Source organism: Oncorhynchus mykiss, chromosome 28 (genome assembly GCF_057628025.1).
Source record: "Oncorhynchus mykiss isolate SJ-2025 chromosome 28, ASM5762802v1, whole genome shotgun sequence".
Lineage (NCBI taxonomy): Eukaryota > Metazoa > Chordata > Actinopteri > Salmoniformes > Salmonidae > Oncorhynchus > Oncorhynchus mykiss.
Window position 1 is genome coordinate 24,435,774 of NC_143049.1, and position 20,063 is coordinate 24,455,836.

A 20,063-nucleotide genomic window follows, 5' to 3' on the forward strand; every position below is an offset into this window, starting at 1 on the left:
CACAACGTTCCTGCAGATGTTTCTGTTTTCTTAAACCATTATTCGGACAACAGTAATAGCCTGTGTGTAACCGATGTGAAATGGCTAGCTAGTTAGCGGGTGCACGCTAATAACGTTTAAATCGGTGACGTCACTCGCTCTGAGACCTTGAAGTAGTTGTTCAACCTTGCTCTGCAAAGGCCGAGACTTTTGTGGAGCGATGGGTAACGATGCTTGGTGGGTGTCAGTTATTGATGTGTGCAGAGCCCAGGTAGGGGCGAGGAGAGGGACAGAAGCTATACATATGCAGTATGTTGATTCCTGCTATGAAAGTCTCTGCCTGGCCCTGTTTCACTGTTGGCTGCTTTGTGAGCGAGCCACTCACGCCCTCTCCCCACAGGAGGGAAAGATGCTTTTCTGCACAAGCATATTACTGTTGCTCAAAATGCAATTGCTGGACAAAGACAGTTTTTAAAGCAAATACTGTTGTTTTAGTTGCAGAGAAGAGAGTCACAGCTTTCTGTGAGTATACAATGTATTTCTTACCTCTTAAAATTGAGTTCATCGCACCACTTTACAACCGGAGTATGGTTATGATGCGCCTGCAGAGCGGAGTGCGCCATTTGCGCCGAATAGGCCTACATCAAGTAGCCTAGGCGTAGTACTGGAAAGTTCTGTTGGACATTACATTTACTGATAGATTAATCAATTAGCTTACATGGCTATCAAGCAACTATATCACATTTAGAGTTAGCAATCTAGGTAAGTGTTTTGAGTTCCCACTTCCTCAGGTGGTGAATAGTATAACCTAGGCCAATAGTCGTCGGCAAATTCATCTCTGAAGAGCCTAAAATATTTGGATCCTATTTTGACAGTTTGCACATAAAAATATCAATCACGCATTCTCTGGACATGTTAGATGAAATAGCTTACTTTTTAATCATACTGTAAGCTATAGCCTTGGCACTGGAAAAAAAACTGCATACTAATGGTAAGTAGGCCTAATTGTCCATAAAACAATAATATACAGTATTTCTTTGTATTTATCGAGCAAAATAGTTCAAATGTATCATAATATGACTTTTTGTCCATATCGCTCAGGTGTAACATACAGTTGAAGTCGGAAGTTTACATACCCCTTAGCCAAATACATTCAAACTCAGTTTTTCACAATTCCTGACATTAAATCCTAGTAAAAATTCCTTGTGTTAGGTCAGTTAGGATCACCACTGTATTTTAAGATTGTTAAATGTCAGAATAATAGCAGAGAGAATGATTCATTTCAGCTTTAATTTCTTTCATCACATTCCCAGCGGGTCAGAAGTTTACATACACTCAATTAGTATTTGGTAGCATTGCCTTTAAATTGTTTAACTTGGGTCAAACGTTTCAGATAGCCTTCCACAAGCTTCCCACAATAAGTTGGGTGACTTTTGGCCCATTTCTCCTGACAGAACTGGTGTAACTGAGTCAGGTTTGTAGGTCTCCTTGCTCGCATACACGTTTTCAGTTCTGCCCACAAATTTTCTATAGGATTGTGGTCAGGGTTTTGTGATGGCCACTCCAATACCTTGACTTTGTTGTCCTTAAGCCATTTTGCCACTACTTTGGAAGTATGCTTGGGGTCGTTGTCCATTTGGAAGACGCATTTACGATCAAGCTTTAACTTGCTGACTAATGTCTTGAGATGTTGCTTCAATATATCCACATAATTTTCCTCCTTGTGATGCCATCTATTTTGTGAAGTGCACCAGTCCCTCCTGCCGCAAAGCAACCCCAAAACATGATGCTACCACCCCCGTGCTTCACGGTTGGGATGGTGTTCTTCGGCTTGCAAGCCTCCCCCTTTTCCCTCCAAACATAACGATGGTCATTATGGCCAAACAGTTCTATTTTTGTTTCATCAGACTAGAGGACATTTCTCCAAAAAGTACGATCTTTGTCCCCATGTGCAGTTGCAAACCATAGTCTGGCTTTTTTATTGCGGTTTTGGAGCAGTGGCTTCTTCCTTGCTGAGTGGCCTTTCAGGTTATGTCGATATAGGACTCGTTTTACTGTGGATATAGTTACTTTTGTACCTGCGTCCTCCAGCATCTTCACAAGGTCCTTTGCTGTTGTTCTGGGATTGATTTGTACTTTTCACACCAAAGTACGTTCATCTCTAGGAGACAGAACGCATCTCCTTCCTGAGCAGTATGACGGCTGCGTGGTCCCATGGTGTTTATACTTGCATACTATTGTTTGTACAGATGAACGTGGCACCTTCAGGCATTTGCAAATTGCTCCCAAGGATGAACTAGACTTGTGGAGGTCTACAAAAAACAATTCTGAGGTCTTGGCTGATTTCTTTTGATTTTCCCATGACGTCAAGCAAAGAGGCACTGAGTTTGTAGGTAGGCCTTGAAATACAACCACAGGTACACCTCCAATTAACTCAAATTATGTCAATTAGCCTATCAGAAGCTTCTAAAGCCATGACATAATTTTCTGGAATTTTCCAAGCCGTTTAAAGACACAGTCAACTTAGTGTATGTAAAATTATGACCCACTGGAATTGTGATAAGTGAAATAATCTGTCTGTAAACAATTATTGTAAAAATTACTTGTGTCATGCACAAAGTAGATGTCCTAACCGACTTGCCAAAACTATAGTTTGTTAACAAGAAATTTGTGGAGTGGTTGAAAAATGGGTTTTAATGACTCCGACCTATGTGTATGTAAACTTCCGACTTCAACTGTACATACATACATACATACATACACACTAGTCCTATCAATAGATCATGCAAAGACACTACCAATAAATCCCCCCAGTGCCTGGTGATTTGGTGCTTAGTCTCTGGGATGCAAATTAAAATTATGAGGAGGACGATTCTAATCTGGCGCTCTAATCCCGCTTGGAATTAGAAAGGAGGAATAGAAGGAGTACATTAATTATAGACAGAAAGTACAAAAGCAGGGAGCAGGCCTTTGAAGATGCAGAGCCTTAAATGTCACCCAGCAGCTTTGATGTTCCTGGGCTGCCTTTGTCTCTCTGTTAGAATACATAAAACGCTCTAGAACAGACAGACAGAAACCCCAGACGGGTTTCAATGGGACATTTCATGTTGGCTCGAACCATCAAACGCTCTTCACCTCCTACTGTAATCTTATGGAGACAGCTACAGTACCTCTACCTTTCAGTGGCGAACAGCCATTGTATGGACCAAGCGCTCTCTATCACTCACTCAGCCAGGACACGTTGACATTTGTGAATCACACTGTAGAACATACTGTGCATACTTATAAAAACTACAGTAATAACATATTGCTGAAGCCATCAATCACTATATGTTATGTTACTTATTCAAGGTAGGCATCAACATTTTTCTAAATGAGGAAATTGCAAGAAAGATGTCTTATTCTGGGAATAGAACAGTACATACAGATACTTTGGCGTTATCCTAAATCTTTAGCCTACCTATGTGCAACTACAGGGAACTGCATTGGTTTGTGTGTTAATGTTTCGAAGGGCAACACAGCTAGCTGGCTATATGCAGCATGCAGACAGACAGACAGCCTAATCCTAGTGAGTCAGTCTGCTTTTCTCTCCTCCTCTATCTGCTCTGATGAGTGAAGGAGCTGTGGAGAGAACAGAACAACACTTGAATGCGGCTGTAATCAAGGTCCATACGCTGAAGTGGGCCAATCAATTCAGCTGTCTACTTCTGTTCTCATCAGGGATCTCAGAGCCCACTACGAGTAGCGGGCTGCTGCCTGATCAGGCCACTAAAGGTGAGCGAACAACAGGAGCATTTCAACAGCCTCTAATAATGTTCTTCACTGCAGAGAAAGCGCGAGAGAGCGAGAGAGAGAGAGAGAGAGAGAGAGAGAGAGAGAGAGAGAGAGAGAGAGGAACCATGACTAGGAAAGTTGGAGGAACATGGATTTTTTACTGACCCAGAGAGAATACTGTCATGGCTGATGTGACAAGGGACTCTGCATGGTGTTTTAACCATCCTGCAGTAAAAACATAGTGATGGAATAGTACAAAATGTCATACAAATGGTTACAGAAACACTCGTATTAATGTTATGTTATACCATGGCATCAGTGGCGGTCGGTGCCGTTTAAGATAAGGGAGGATGATTACATTTTTTTATGAGCATGGCATATTTATATTACAGCACATTGGATGACTGTCATTCATATTCTTTCACCCAGTTTAATGTAACAGTGATAGGGTTAGGCTACTACATGACACTCAAATGTTCCCTATACCCATTATGAGGTTGCTACAACCTAGCTTATGAACGAAAGTTTACAACGTAGGTACACAGGTCAAGAGAATTTGGAGTAGTCAAGATCACAAGACAGTGACACATTCAATACCGCCTTGCACACTCTTGCCTGCATCTAGCTGATCTAGGGTGTAATCGCTAGTCCAACAGTTGCAAATTAGTGTTTCTATTGGAAAAATGTAGGTATGTTTATCCCCGTTTCGTTCCGTTTGCTTCCGTTTAAGAAACCTTTTTCAACAGAATTGGCGGAATTAATATGCCCCTGATCAAATGCAAACATTTCACTTTCATAGCAGCCACATAAAAAACGCATGATCACTTTGCTCATTGTATATATAATTCCTTCTCACAACTATCTACACTCTCTACTCCTCTCACCTTTTCCTTTCGCTCGTGGACTAAATCCTGCAGTGCAGTGTACAGTCAGATAGCAGTTGGGCTCAGGCTGGGCCACTCAAGGACATTCAGAGACTTGTCCTGAAGCTACTCCTCCGTTGTCTTGGCTGTGTGCTTAGGGTCGTTGTCCTGTTGGAAGGTGAACCTTAGCTCCAGTCTGAGATCCTGAGTTTTCTAGAGCAGGTTTTCATCAAGGATCTCTTTGTACTTTGCGTCATTCATCTATAGCTTGATCCTTAATAGTCTCCCAGTCCCTGCCGCTGAAAAACATCCCCACAGCATGATGCTGCCACCACTGTGCTTCACCGTAGGGATGGTGCCAGGTTTCCTCCAGACGTGACGCTTGGCATTCAGGCCAAAGAGTTCAATCTTGGTTTCATCAGACCAGAGAATCTTGTTTCTCACTGTCAGAGTCCTTTAGCATCATTTTGGCAAACTCCAAAATGGGCTGTTATGTGCCTTTTACTGAGGAGTGGCTTCCGTCTGGCCACTCTACCATAAAGGCCTGATTGGTAGAGTGCTGCAGAGATGGTTATCTTTCTGGAAGGTTCTTCCATCGCCACAGAGGAACTCTGGAGCTCTGTCAGAGTGACCATCGGGTTCTTGGTCACCTCCCTGACCGTGGTCAAGGCCCTTCACCCCCTTTTGCTCATTTTGGTCGGGCGGACAATTCTAGGAAGAGTCTTGGTTGTTCCAAAATTCTTCCATTTAAGAATGATGGAGGACACTGTGTTCTTGAGGACCTTCAATGCTGCAGACATTTTTTTTGACCCTTCCCCAGATCTGTGCCTCGACACAATCCTGTCTCTGAGCGCTACGGACAATTCCTTCGACCTCATGACTTGGTTTTTGCTCTGACATGCACTGTCAACTGTGGTACCTTATATAGACAGGTGTGTGCCTTTCCAAATCATGTCCAATCAAAATAATTTATCACAGGTGAACTCCAATCAAGTTGTAGAAACATCTCAATGGATCAATGGAAAAAGGATGCACCTGAGCTCAATTTTGAGTCTCATAGGAAAGCGTCTGAATACTTATTTACATAAGGTATCTGTTTTTTTATTTATTTTTTTATAAATGTTATAACATTTCTAAAAATCTACTCCAGCTTTGTCATTATGGGGTATTGTGTGTAGATTGATGAGGATGTTTTTTTATTTGATACATTTCAGAAAAAGGCGTAAAAAAGTGTGGAAAAGGGGAAGGGGTCTGAATACTTTCCGAATTAACTGTATATCAGCACGGTAAAATTCAATGGTTTACATGTTCTATGTTTGAGCTGTTTTTGAAAGCAACAGTCGAATTGAAAACATTATTGGCATTGCTGAATTTGATTTTCATAATAGCAAGCTAGGACTGATGGTTTGGTTAGCTAAATTAGCAAGTCTGTTTGGTTACCAAGGTAACTACTGTAGCTATGTAGTAAACTTGCTAGCTTGTTACTTCAGTGGATGTTGAACACATTTCTACCTGCAAATTAACACATTTCTAGCGGAAAATGTGCTACATTTTAGCCATGGTATAAAATCAACTCGGGGCTCTATGCATTCTCTGGAAAATATTGCAACTACTTGGAAGGTTAGTTCCACCCCCTGCTAGCGCGTCATCGAACACCCCTCCCACATCATTATTTTCCATTGAACGCATATCCCCTCATTGATTGTCCCTTACTGTTATGTTATGCCATCATCTTCATATGTGAGCTAGGCCTACATCCAAGCTTAGAGCATCCATTCACACATCCCACACATACTGCCTTTTTAGCACAGAGAAACAGACCGCAGCAAAATGGAAGCTTTCCCTCTACCTCTCTCTCTCTCCCAGCCAGCCAGTTGCTGACTGCCATAGAATGATGCAAGACTGGAACCATGCAGGCAGCAGAGCCAGCATGAGATCCAGTCAATCAAGCCATCTGTAGGAGTGCTGAGGCTCAAATGGCATCCTTTTGCCTGTATAGTGCACTACATAGGAAAATAGGGTGCCATCTGTAGGAGTTCCGAAGCTGGAGGTCCAGAAGCAGGGCCTATACAGAAGCAGCATCCCAAATGGCACCCTATTATATAGTGCACTACTTTTTGTGCCATTTGGGACGTAGCCACATTAGAGCTGTCAGCTGTGAGAGTTGGACCCTGAGAGGCCTGCCCAGAGAGGGCTGGCTGAGGACCATGACGCCCGCACTGCCACTGCTGCTGAACAAACCCAGCTTCCACACAACACCTGTGTTCCACCTTCTCTACAGCAGGACTCACAGATGCTCCCAAAGCTCTGGTGATGCCACCACACACCTCATACCCTCCCAGTTCTCTCTGAAGTGACTGAACCATGGGGAAAACAAACGATCGGGGTCTTGCTAGAAGGGATTTCACAGAAATCACAAAACAAAACCACCACCATACGATAATAGAGAATAAAGATGAAGCACCAACCTGTTAATTCAATAAACAACAGGAAACCCTATTTTCATCATTTTATTTTCCACTAATTTGGTGTGAGCACATTTTGACCAAAATCTAGCTAGAAAATCGTGAATTGACTATCCTTCAGCATTAGATGAGAACTGATCAACAGGCATGAAGTTACATGAAGTTAACTTCATTGGGTCTGGTGGCTCCTGTAGGGCTTAAGTGGGCCCATAGTCCCACTGGGGAGACTTCCAATGCAATCACACAGGAAATCAATGGAGACAATTTAAGAGTTGAATCGAAACAGAAATTGCTGATGACAAACAGTCAGGGTGCATCACAAATGGCACCCAATTCCTTATATAGTGCACTACTTTTAACCAGGGCCCATAGGACTCTTATCAAAAGTAGTACACTATAGGGAATAGAGTGCCATTTGGGATGCATACTTGTTGCTACTGATGAGGATTATGCGAAAGGGAACCAAGGATTGGCCTGCTTGGAGGGAGTAGTTTGGAGCTGGAAAATGTGTTTTTATACACTAATGTTGTATGGTCAAAACAGACAAGCATACAGGGATTTAGGAAGACCTCAAAATGTAATGTATTTGGTACTTTTATGGTCGGCATGCGACTTCTCTCAGAAAACACAAAAGGCTGAGCTGCTGCTGATGATAACCATAGTGATGTAACGTTACGACAAGATTTGCAATGTCATGTCACAAATTCCCTTTGTGCATCAACATCATGCACGTTTACAGAGTCACACGGATTACAATAAATTAGCTTAAACAGGTACACATTGAATTCCCTTTTTTTTGTAGAGCAGCATGGAAGATTTGTCACAAAACCAGGACAAAAAAAGACCATGATGTTGGAGACAACATTTAATCCATAGAATGGTCGTTTGGAGGAAGGTTTGCTGACATACAGTACATTTCACATTTGTGTTTCAAAGCATCATTGAGAGATAATGAATCAAAGTTGGCATTTTTATGATACTTTGGCCTTACCCAGGCCTTGAATACTCCATAATGTTTCATATGTAGGTGTTAGTCAGCGCCCTAAGACTAATCACTAAGCTAACCGCTAAGGCTTTCTCCACATCAATAAGGAGAAGATAAGTTAGGTAGATAAACCACATTACTCTTTCTTAAAGAGCCAGGTAATTCGATTTGACATTCTGACAGCATTATGAGATCTATGCTAAACCACTGAACTGCGAAAAGACGTGAAAAAATACAACCAAAAGTCTTTGTAATAATCAGCAGAATTGGGGTCTCATTTCAACTCCTGTATTAACCAGTGATCAGAAATGACTCATGGTTCATAGTGGATGAGGTGATTGAGATTCAAAGCAAGGTTAGGACAAGAGGCTACCAGAGATAGGAAGTGAATAAGTATAGGTTTAAAGTGGGAAAACGGTGTTGGATACACCATATTCAAAACCACAACAGCTCTACAGAGCTGTCTGTATAAGTGAGGAACTGACAGAAGAAAAGCTGGTTTGATAGATGTATGTGAAAAATATCAGAATAATCACAATTTCTTGACTTTTTGAAAGGGGTCCTTCCATCAATTAGCATACAAACTCAGTCATTCACCGATGGGAAACTGCCTTTATAACTTTATTGAACTGTGTGTGACCTCAGTGACAAAGACTTATTTCTATGTCAACACAAATCACATCTCAGATATTACACTCAGCCAGTGAATGAGTAACTAGCTATTGTCACGGAAGACAATGCGTGTACTCATCTTCATAGAAAACATAAGAGACTCAGTTTAATGGTTAATAATGCACAATCAGTCAAACCATTTGGCGCTTTAAAAATATATAACATTCAAAGTGGAGACAGTTTATAGACAACACATGCATTCTATTCTGGATTTTTTGAGGGACTCTTAAATTAATGATATCTAGCTATTGATTCTTGAAGAATATAACTTAAACACGCCTCATGAGCATACTTGTTTTACTCCACTGTTTGTTAACAACAACATGCATATCTACAGCAGCCATCTGAGGCTGATAAGGGTTGGGTTTCAGATACACGGCAGGGTGGTGTGTGTCTATGTGTCTTTCTGCTTTTTAGTGTCAGTGGTCCTCAGCTGGTGTCCTCCTGCTTAAAGTGCTAATTACGCTGCTGGCTGGCCTGACCCTGACCTCCAGCCCATAGAGAAGGCCGGTTCTCACGGCCGGGACGCACCACTGGAAGTGGCCTTTGGGCCTGCCACTCCACAACATTGTAGTGCGCATGAATAGGAATGACAATGAGGGTCATCACCCCGCTGCCCACCATCTTGACATCCCCCCTGACAATGGCCCTCGCCTGGCCCTGGGTGCCTCACAATGGTCGGGTACGCGTGACAGAAGCTCCACTCCAGGGCTCTTTACTCAGCAGGTCAGGGCCATACAGGGCTGCATCCCAAATGGTACCGTATTCCCTATATATTGTGCACTACTTTTGAACAGGGCCCATAGTGCTAGTCCTATGGGCCTTGGTCAAAAGTAGTGCATAATATATAGAGAATAGGGTGCAATTTGGGATGAAGATTGGGCCATGCTGCTGCACCTCTTTGTCAGACAGCAAGCACCCTCCTCCACCATGGCCCTGCTGGCTGGCTCTTTATCGATCAAGTATTGTTCATATGAAGGAGAAGAATGATAAGGCTGACTTCTTTGTCCAGCCGGTCCAAGGATGTGTCCTAAATTCCCTATATAGTGCACTACTTTTGACCAGGGCATTGGTCAAAAGGGTCTCAAATTGCTTAAAAAATGGGCACACAGATTTCTCCAATGCATCTGGAAGAATCTGTAAAATTATGAAAGAAGTATGGCCTTGTATTGCTTAATGTCTCAGAAAAACAACAGAAAATGGGGATATTGAAATAATCTCTGCCCATATTCTTGTTGAATATGACAAATTATGCTTTAAATACAGCAGCTCACCCACAGTACTGCATTTGAGGTAAGAGGCAGAGGTATTTCATTTTGAAGTGCGGTTCTGTCAACTGTTAGCATTAATATCAATCAAGGCTCATCCATGACCTCTCAAAACAACTTAGTCACAGCACTGGAAATGAGAAACGAGGGCGCGAACAAGAAAAATAGCACTTTCGAAACAGGTGGGTGAAGTAGCCATTACATAATCACATCATCAAGAGTGTGGACTGTGGAGTTCAATTATCAAAGCTGTCATCAAAAAAAAAACAAGGTTTAGCTATTCATGTAACTTGTGTGTGTGTGTCTGTGAGTGTGCGTGTGTAGGTGATTTGGAGGAGGTAGTCTCAGCCAGGCCCCAGCCAGGGGTCATTTTGAGAATCTAGCCAGGTCCCTCCCAGGGAATGACATTCCATTTACAGTGCCTTGCGAAAGTATTCGGCCCCCTTGAACTTTGCGACCTTTTGCCACATTTCAGGCTTCAAACATAAAGATATAAAACTGTATTTTTTTGTGAAGAATCAACAACAAGTGGGACACAATCATGAAGTGGAACGACATTTATTGGATATTTCAAACTTTTTTAACAAATCGAAAACTGAAAAATTGGGCGTGCAAAATTATTCAGCCCCTTTACTTTCAGTGCAGCAAACTCTCTCCAGAAGTTCAGTGAGGATCTCTGAATGATCCAATGTTGACCTAAATGACTAATGATGATAAAAACAATCCACCTGTGTGTAATCAAGTCTCCGTATAAATGCACCTGCACTGTGATAGTCTCAGAGGTCCGTTAAAAGCGCAGAGCATCATGAAGAACAAGGAACACACCAGGCAGGTCCGAGATACTGTTGTGAAGAAGTTTAAAGCCGTATTTGGATACAAAAAGATTTCCCAAGCTTTAAACATCCCAAGGAGCACTGTGCAAGCGATATTATTGAAATGGAAGGAGTATCAGACCACTGCAAATCTAACAAGATCTGGCCTTTATGGAAGAGTGGCAAGAAGAAAGCCATTTCTTAAAGATATCCATAAAAAGTGTTGTTTAAAGTTTGCCACAAGCCACCTGGGAGACACACCAAACATGTGGAAGAAGGTGCTCTGGTCAGATGAAACCAAAATTGAACTTTTTGGCAACAATGCAAAACGTTATGTTTGGCGTAAAAGCAACACAGCTGAACACACCATCCCCACTGTCAAACATGGTGGTGGCAGCATCATGGTTTGGACCTGCTTTTCTTCAGCAGGGACAGGGAAGATGGTTAAAATTGATGGGAAGATGGATGGAGCCAAATAGAGGACCATTCTGGAAGAAAACCTGATGGAGTCTGCAAAAGACCCGAGACTGGGATGGAGATTTGTCTTCCAACAAGACAATGATCCAAAACATAAAGCAAAATCTACAATGGAATGGTTCAAAAATAAACATATCCAGGTGTTAGAATGGCCAAGTCAAAGTCCAGACCTGAATCCAATCGAGAATCTGTGGAAAGAACTGAAAACTGCTGTTCACAAATGCTCTCCATCCAACCTCACTGAGCTCGAGCTGTTTTGCAAGGAGGAATGGGAAAAAATGTCAGTCTCTCGATGTGCAAAACTGATAGAGACATACCCCAAGCGACTTACAGCTGTAATCGCAGCAAAAGGTGGCGCTACAAAGTATTAACTTAAGGGGGCTGAATAATTTTGCACGCCCAATTTTTCAGTTTTTGATTTGTTAAAAAAGTTTGAAATATCCAATAAATGTCGTTCCACTTCATGATTGTGTCCCACTTGTTGTTGATTCTTTACAAAAAAATACAGTTTTATATCTTTATGTTTGAAGCCTGAAATGTGGCAAAAGGTCGCAAAGTTCAAGGGGGCCGAATACTTTCGCAAGGCACTGTATTTTGCTATTCCCTTTACAGTGCGCACTACTTTTGACCAGAGCTAAAATGTCCTATACAATAATGGTAAGCATGTAATATTTATCTAAGACAATCAGGAAAAACATTACCTTCTCATATTTATATCCATATTTCCCTGGTACCTGTTGAAGCAGCCTTGTACGTTTGTCAGTATTACTAACCACGCACAGCTCAAATACAGCTAATCTTTCTAATTTCCATGGAATATTTGACAACACATATCTGTACTTAATTCACCATAGAGGAATGTGATTGGTGCATAGCACAGAGGTCAAAGCTACAGCAGATTACACTGAAGGGAGGCTTCCTAAGAACACTTAATGGACGTCATTCTGACTTTAGTCTTCTTCCCAATGACACACATCTCCTTTACCAGTGGTCTTTACAGAGAGCTTTCAAAAGGAACCAATCAAAACTGTGAACTATACTATAAAAAAAGAAACGTCCCTTTTTCAGGACCCTGTCTTTCAAAGATAATTCGTAAAAATCCCCAAAACTTCCCAGATCTTCATTGTAAAGGGTTTAATCACTGTTTCCCATGCTTGTTCAATGAACCATAAACAATTGATGAACATGCACCTGTGGAACGGTCGTTAAGACACTAAGAGCTTACAGACGGTAGGCAATTAAGGTCACGGTTATGAAAACTTAGGACACTAAAGAGGCTTTTCTACTGACTCTGAAAAACACCAAAAGAAAGATGCCCAGGGTGCCTGCTCATCTGCGTGAACGTGCTTTAGGCATGCTGCAAGGAGGCATGAGGACTGCAGATGTGGCCAGGGAAATAAATTGCAATGTCCGTACTGTGATATGCATAACACAGCGCTACGTGGCGACAGGACGGACAGCTGATCGTCCTCGCAGTGGCAGAACACGTGTAACTACAGCTGCACAGGATCGGTACATCTGAACATCACACCTGTCGGACAGGTACAGTATGGTAACAACAACTGCCTGAGTTACACCAGGAACGCACAATCCCTCCATCAGTGCTCAGACTGTCCGCAATAGGCTGAGAGAGGCTGGATTGAGGGCTTGTAGGCCTGTTGCAAGGCAGGTCCTCACCAGACATCATCGTCGCCGTCGCTGAACCAGACAGGACTGGCAAAAAAATGCTCTTCTCTGACGAGTCGCGGTTTGGTCTCACCAGGGGATATGGTCGGATTTGCGTTTATCGTCGAAGTAATGAGCGTTACACCGAGGCCTGTAGTCTGGAGCAGGATCGATTTGGATGTGGAGGGTCCGTCGTGGTCTGGGGCGGTGGGTCACAGCATCATCGGACTGAGCTTGTTGTCATTGCAGGCAATCTCAACGCTGTGTGTTACAGGGAAGACATCCTCCTCCCTCATGTGGTACCCTTCCTGCAGGCTCATCCTGACATGACCCTCCAGCATGACAATGCCACCAGCTATACTGCTCATTCTGTGCGTGATTTCCTGCAAGACAGGAATGTCAGTGTTCTGCCATGGCCAGCGAAAAGCTCAGATCTCAATCCCATTGAGCACGTCTGTGACCTGTTGGATCGGAGGGTGAGGGCTAGGGCCATTCCCCCCAGAAATGTCCAGGAACTTGCAGGTGTCTTGGTGGAAGAGTGGGGTAACATCTCACAGCAAGAACTGACAAATCTGGTGCTGTCCATGAGGAGGAGATGCACTGCAGTATTTAATGCAGCTGGTGGCCACACCAGATACTGACTGTTACTTTTGATTTTGACCCCCCCTTTGTTCAGGGACACATTATTCCATTTCTGTTAGTCACATCTCTGTGGAACTTGTTCAGTTCATGTCTCAGTTGTTGAGTCTTGTTATGATCATCCAAATATTTACACATGCTAAGTTTGCTGAAAATAAACGCAGTTTACAGTGAGAGGACGTTTCTTGTTTTGCTGAGTTTATTTCCGAGAGTAAACAACTTAAACGTTGTGATATCTGATAAAAGGTCAAGTGTTAATTTCAGATCCAACATGCTCCACTAAAGCACAAGAGATTTCTTTTTTTTGGTAAAGTCATATATGAAGAGTTTATTTCCAAATGCTTTATCCAACAATTTTTCACATTTGTGTTTTTTCATGAGAAATGATTGCTTATTGGTACATTTATGTGTGTGTAAAAAAATATTACTGTCCTCAGATTATTTATTAATAGATTTTAGATGTGTAAAACAATTGGTTTTGTTGCAAAACTCTATATATCAATTGTTTAGCTGGAATGGAATGTTCGTATCCTATACATTTAAATTCAACTAGCCTCATGCTATAGTGCTTGATGATTAGAGTTGGGCCTTGTCCCAAATGACACCGTATTCCCTATTGTGCACTACTTTTGACCACAGCCCAGATGAGATCTCATATTATTTTACAGAGCATTTTTTTTGTATATAACCATGTTACAAATGTAGGGCTTCCGAATGGCGCAGCGGTCTAAGGCACTGCATCTCAGTGCAAGATGCGTCACTACAGTCCCTGGTATGAATCCAAACTGTATCACATCAGGCTGTGATTGGGAGTCCCATAGGGCCATCAGTGTTTGGCCGGGGTAGGCCGACATTGTAAATAAGAATTTGTTCTCAACTGAATTGGTAGTTAAATAAAAAAAATAAAAGTGTTACTATTTTCTCTGAGAGTTAGGCGGATATATCTTGTTGTGCAACAAAATGTGATTGTTTGTCTCTCTGAAATGAAAATATCTAGTGATAGGTTTCAAATCAATAAATTTCTGTCATTTAACACCAATCTCTTTTATAAGTTTTTTAAACAAAAAAGCTTATTTACCAACATTTTTGAAATTGTATGTATAGCATTTTCATACATGAAATCACATTTATCTATCAGAAAAGCTCTGACCTACCTGCTACATTGGCCACATCTGCGGTGCTGATGTTCTGGGCATTAGGTCGCACTCTGAAGGTCACAGCTGGGCCTACCACTCTGTAAAAAAATAAATGAATAAATAAAACACACACACAGTGAGATGAGACACTCCAAACACAAGCAGGAATGTATTTTTCATGGTGGTGAAGCATTGTTTTTCTACCGTCTTGTCTTAAAAAAGCATCTCAGGTCATTAAAGCAGAGCCCTACACACACGGTGCTTGAATATTATTTCACCTTTGTCTTTCCCTCCTGTTAGATTCCCTGTAGCCACAGGAGCCACCGGATACCCTCTTCAATCTCAATGTGCCCCCCGCCTGTTAGATTCCCTGTAGCCACAGGAGCCACCGGATACCCTCTTCAATCTCAATGTGCCTCCCTCCTGTTAGATTCCCTGTAGCCACAGGAGCCACCGGATACCCTCTTCAATCTCAATGTGCCCCCCGCCTGTTAGATTCCCTGTAGCCACAGGAGCCACCGGATACCCTCTTCAATCTCAATGTGCCTCCCGCCTGTTAGATTCCCAGTAGCCACAGGAGCCGCCGGATACCCTCTTCAATCTCAATGTGCCCCCCCGCCTGTTAGATTCCCTGTAGCCACAGGAGCCGCCGGATACCCTCTTCAATCTCAATGTGCCCCCCCGCCTGTTAGATTCCCTGTAGCCACAGGAGCCGCCGGATACCCTCTTCAATCTCAATGTGCCCCCCCCGCCTGTTAGATTCCCTGTAGCCACAGGAGCCGCCGGATACCCTCTTCAATCTCAATGTGCCCCCCCGCCTGTTAGATTCCCTGTAGTCACAGGAGCCCCCGGATACCCTCTTCAATCTCAATGTGCCCCCCCGCCTGTTAGATTCCCTGTAGCCACAGGAGCCGCCGGATACCCTCTTCAATCTCAATGTGCCCCCCCCGCCTGTTAGATTCCCTGTAGCCACAGGAGCCGCCGGATACCCTCGTGAATCTCAATGTGCCTCCAGGCATTTTACAAACAACAAATGACAAGGACGGGGGTTTTGGTCTACAATGAGATAGACATACCTAATGCTTGTCCCTTCACCGACAGTCATAGGGACAATTTCTGATGTACAGAGCTTTATGAATTTTGTGCGTAATGAAAAGTGCTGTACAAATAAAATGTACAAATAATATTTTCCCCTCACAATGTCTTTCCAAAGAGCAAAACTAGGGTGGACACTGGCCAGGTACTATATTGAGCTTAAAATGGCTCAAAGTGATGAATTAGGGCATGGGTGAACCACACTGAATAAAAACAGGTAATGGCAACATATCGAATATAAAATGCTGGAGATTTTATTGAACAGAAAGTGCTTTGCTGTATGTTGAAGTCAAAGACTTCAGCCAGTAGGTTAAGATCTCTAGCAATGTGTGGAGAGTACCTCAACCAGCAGCCAGCCATTCAACCATAATATTATATTTACCTCCGTAAAGCTCTAGATGTCTAGATGTATCACATATATTAGGAGATAGATCAACCTGCCATAGCGGTCTATTAGCGGTTGAAGAGGAATATCACTCATTGTGACTTTATAACACATTGATATGTTTCCTGACCTACGCCACAGCCACCCAATGAACCTTTTTCAAAATTCAACACAGCAAAAGTCAAAAATGACTGTGGTTTTCAAACTGAAGCTCATGCTTTTCTTTAGTACAGTATTACTCCACTGTCGAAGCGAAACACTCAATATTATTACTCCACTGTCGAAGCGAAACACTCAATATTATTACTCCACTGTCGAAGCGAAACACTCAATATTATTACTCCACTGTTGAAGCGAAACACTCAATATTATTACTCCACTGTCGAAGCGAAACACTCAATATTATTACTCCACTGTCGAAGCGAAACACTCAATATTATTACTCCACTGTTGAAGCGAAACACTCAATATTATTACTCCACTGTCGAAGCGAAACACTCAATATTATTACTCCACTGTCGAAGCGAAACACTCAATATTAGTCTGTTAGAACACAAATATAATCAGGATTTTTGACTAGCCAGTTACTGTACATTACAACATCAAGTATCGGAATGTCAAACTGTCATTGTTCATCAACCATCATAATCTATGATTCTACTGTGAAAGTAAATGAGTTCATGTCTGTTCAGTATTATATAGACCACATTACAAGCAGCCAGCATAGATGCATTTCCCCACCTAGTGGTTTTTCTTTGAAATGAGCTGAAGTCAGACATTACGTCACCCCCATGTCTTTTCAAATTGGAGTCTGACCGAAGTCAGTAATGGTTACACAACAACTATTATTCAGAGGGAACTAATGCTAGATGGTTCTGAAGCAAACCACCCACATTGACACATCAAAACTAACGTCTCTGCTTTCAACCGCTCAGGCCTGACATGATCAATTCCAGATATTATGAGACGATTCTGGCAGAGTCTCCTCTGTCAGTCATAATAAATAATAATGGATATTATGATTGATTAACTTGTGTGTGTAATATTTGGCCTTATGTCTTGCATACTGTGTTAGTATTACACGAACATTGAATTACCCTGTTTGTATGCATCTATATTTTCCTTCAATATGAAAAACATGATAGACACTCATTTCAAAGCCCTACAGGACTAAGTCATGCTTACACAAATGAGTCAACGTGAAGGGAGAGAGAAGCCATGCTGGGAGTGCCATTCTCCCAGGCTCCTAGGTGGAGTCGCGGTCTAGGAGTGGCAGCGGTTAGCTGCAAGGAGCAGGAAATAAAATAAGCGTGGCGGCCTCGACAAATTGTCCATACTGCGCCCCCTGTTGGGCCGGCTCGGAGCTCTAACAAAGGGCCCTGGCTCTCTCCCACCCAATCTATCACTCTCCCATACCAACGCCCTTTCAGCTCCAGAAAGGGATAAAGACAAAAGGTACATTAGTCCGGCCCTGTAGGGCCACCCATGAGCAGTGTAAACCGCCCTAGTGCCGTGAGGTACTTCATAAACAATGTCATTTTCAGAACCTTACAAACAGGGTCACATGATACAGAGGCGACCAATCGCTACTTGTACCGCCAACAATCAAGCGTAGTAGTTAGAAAGACACAAAGGCGGCCTGCCAGCCCATACAACACTCTCTTTCTTATGCCTGTCATCCGCATGTTACGTCACCATTGCATTTATGGCGGTATATTGTTGCTGCATACATACTGCTACGCTTATTAAGTATAGCAGTGTATGTTCATTTGATGAATGAATGCATTACAATGACCACAATGTCAGACTTGAGCATAAGTCATGAAGAATGTGGTCCATTGTAAAGCTGTGTGTAGTTGTGGGGTACAGGGCATGACGGTTGGGGAAATAAACATATGACAGGTTATGGCATCATGTTTCTATAGAACGTGGATATGATTTTCTCTTTGATGTTATTTTGAATGTCATCTTTGACTAATGTGCTTCGGTGCAATATCTAGCTGTGCATTTGTATGTCAAATGTGTGTAGAGTAGCTGTTGGTGAGAGTATTTGAAAGAGATGCCACTGAACACACAGACCATTACAGTATGTCAGTAGATTCTCATTTCTGTTGTGGATGGCTTTAAAAGCCTCATTGCATGTGTGTGTGTGTGTGTGTGTGTGTGTGTGTGTGTGTGTATGTGTGCGTGTGCGCGAGTGTGTGGTGTTCAAAGTCAGATACCTGCGTGGAAAAACATAACGATTTTGGAGAAAGTGAGGGAGGTTCATGAAAAGTTCATTCACGTTAATAAATGATTGCAGCCACGACTCTAGAGTATATGGCGCCTCATGTCAATAATGTGCATGAGCAGGTTTCCCATCTTCACTCTCCAGCTCGAATGTTTACAGAATAAGACAAGTGTCTCTGGATATCTTATTTCTCACTAAGGGTGCATTTCTTAGCCTTTCAACCTGTTAGACGGTTTAAATGATTTGAGTGTTCCTGTTTTATTATACTGATTTATTTTTGGCAATAAAAGTTTTTAAGCCCCTGAGGTAACGTTTGACATGACATGGTGCACTTGCCACCTAAAACATAGCTGTTTGGTTTTAGGTATTTTTCTACAGTATATTGTATAAACTCTCTCCACGCACTGCTCTGCACTTCAGTCTGCATTATTCAGTGGATGTATTCCTATCTACAGTGCATTCGGAAAGTATTCAGACCCCTTTTCTACAAGTTGTTATGTTACAGCCTTGTTCTTAAATGGATTCAATAAAATGTAAAAATGTATCAATCTTCACACAATACCCTATAAAGACAAATTGAAAACAGGTTTTTAGACATTTTTGCAAATGTATTAAAAATAAAAAACAGAAAAACCTTATTTACATAAGTATTCAGACCCTTTGCTATGATACACAAAATTGAGCTCAAGTGCATCCTGTTTCCATTGATCATCTTTGAGATGTTTCTACAACTTGATTGGAGTCCACCTGTGGTAAATTCAATTGATTGGACATTATTTGGAAAGGTACACACCTGTCTATATGAGGTCCCACAGTTGACAGTGCATGTCAGAGAAAATACCAAGCCATGAGGTCGAAGGAATTGTCTGTAGAGCTCCGAGACAATATTGTGTCTAGGCACAGATCTGGGGAAGGGTACCAAAAATGTCTCCAGCATTAAAGGTCCCCAAGAAGACAGAAGCTCCATCATTCTTAAATTGAAGAAGTTTGGAACCACCAAGACTCTTCCTAGAGCTGGCCGCCCAGCCAACCTGAGCAATCGGGGGAGAAGTGCCTTGGTCAGGAAGGTGACCAAAAACCCAATGGTCACTGTGACAGAGCTCCCAGAGTTCCTCTGAGGAGATAGGAGAACCTTCCAGAAGGACAACTATTCCTACAGCACTCCACCAATCAGGCCTTTATGGTAGAGTGGCAAAACGGAAGCCACTCCTCAGTAAAAGGCACATGACAGCCCGCTTGGAGTTTGCCAAAAGGCACCTAATCGACTCTGACCATGAGAAACAAGAGCCTCTTGTCTGTTAAAACCAAGATTGAACTCTTTGGCCTGAATGCCAAGCGTCACATCTGGAGGAAACCTGGCACCATCCCTAATGTGAAGCAAGGAGGTGGCAGCATCATGCTGTGGGGATGTTTTTCAGCGGCAGGGACTGGGAGAATGGTACAGTGAGATCCTTGATAAAAACCTGCTCCAGAGCGCTCAGGAGCTCAGACTGGGGCTAAGTGGCTCCGGGAGAAGTCTCTGACTGTCCTTGAGTGGCCCAGCTTGAGACTGGACTTGAACCTGATCGAACATCTCTGGAGAGACCTGAAAATAGCTGTGCAGTGACACTCCCCATCC

General features: G+C 42.5%; 1 protein-coding gene across 2 annotated transcripts in view; it reads right to left on the minus strand.

The window, feature by feature from the left end:
* The window catches only part of LOC110508770 (receptor-type tyrosine-protein phosphatase N2), a 147,652-nt gene that overhangs the window by 86,054 nt on the left and 41,535 nt on the right, over window positions 1-20,063 (minus strand). For both annotated transcript variants that reach the window (XM_021589572.3, XM_090224789.1), the window contains exon 13: window positions 14,754-14,833. In XM_021589572.3, the coding sequence (XP_021445247.1) occupies window positions 14,754-14,833 (80 nt within the window). The remainder of the gene's footprint in view (window positions 1-14,753; window positions 14,834-20,063) is intronic.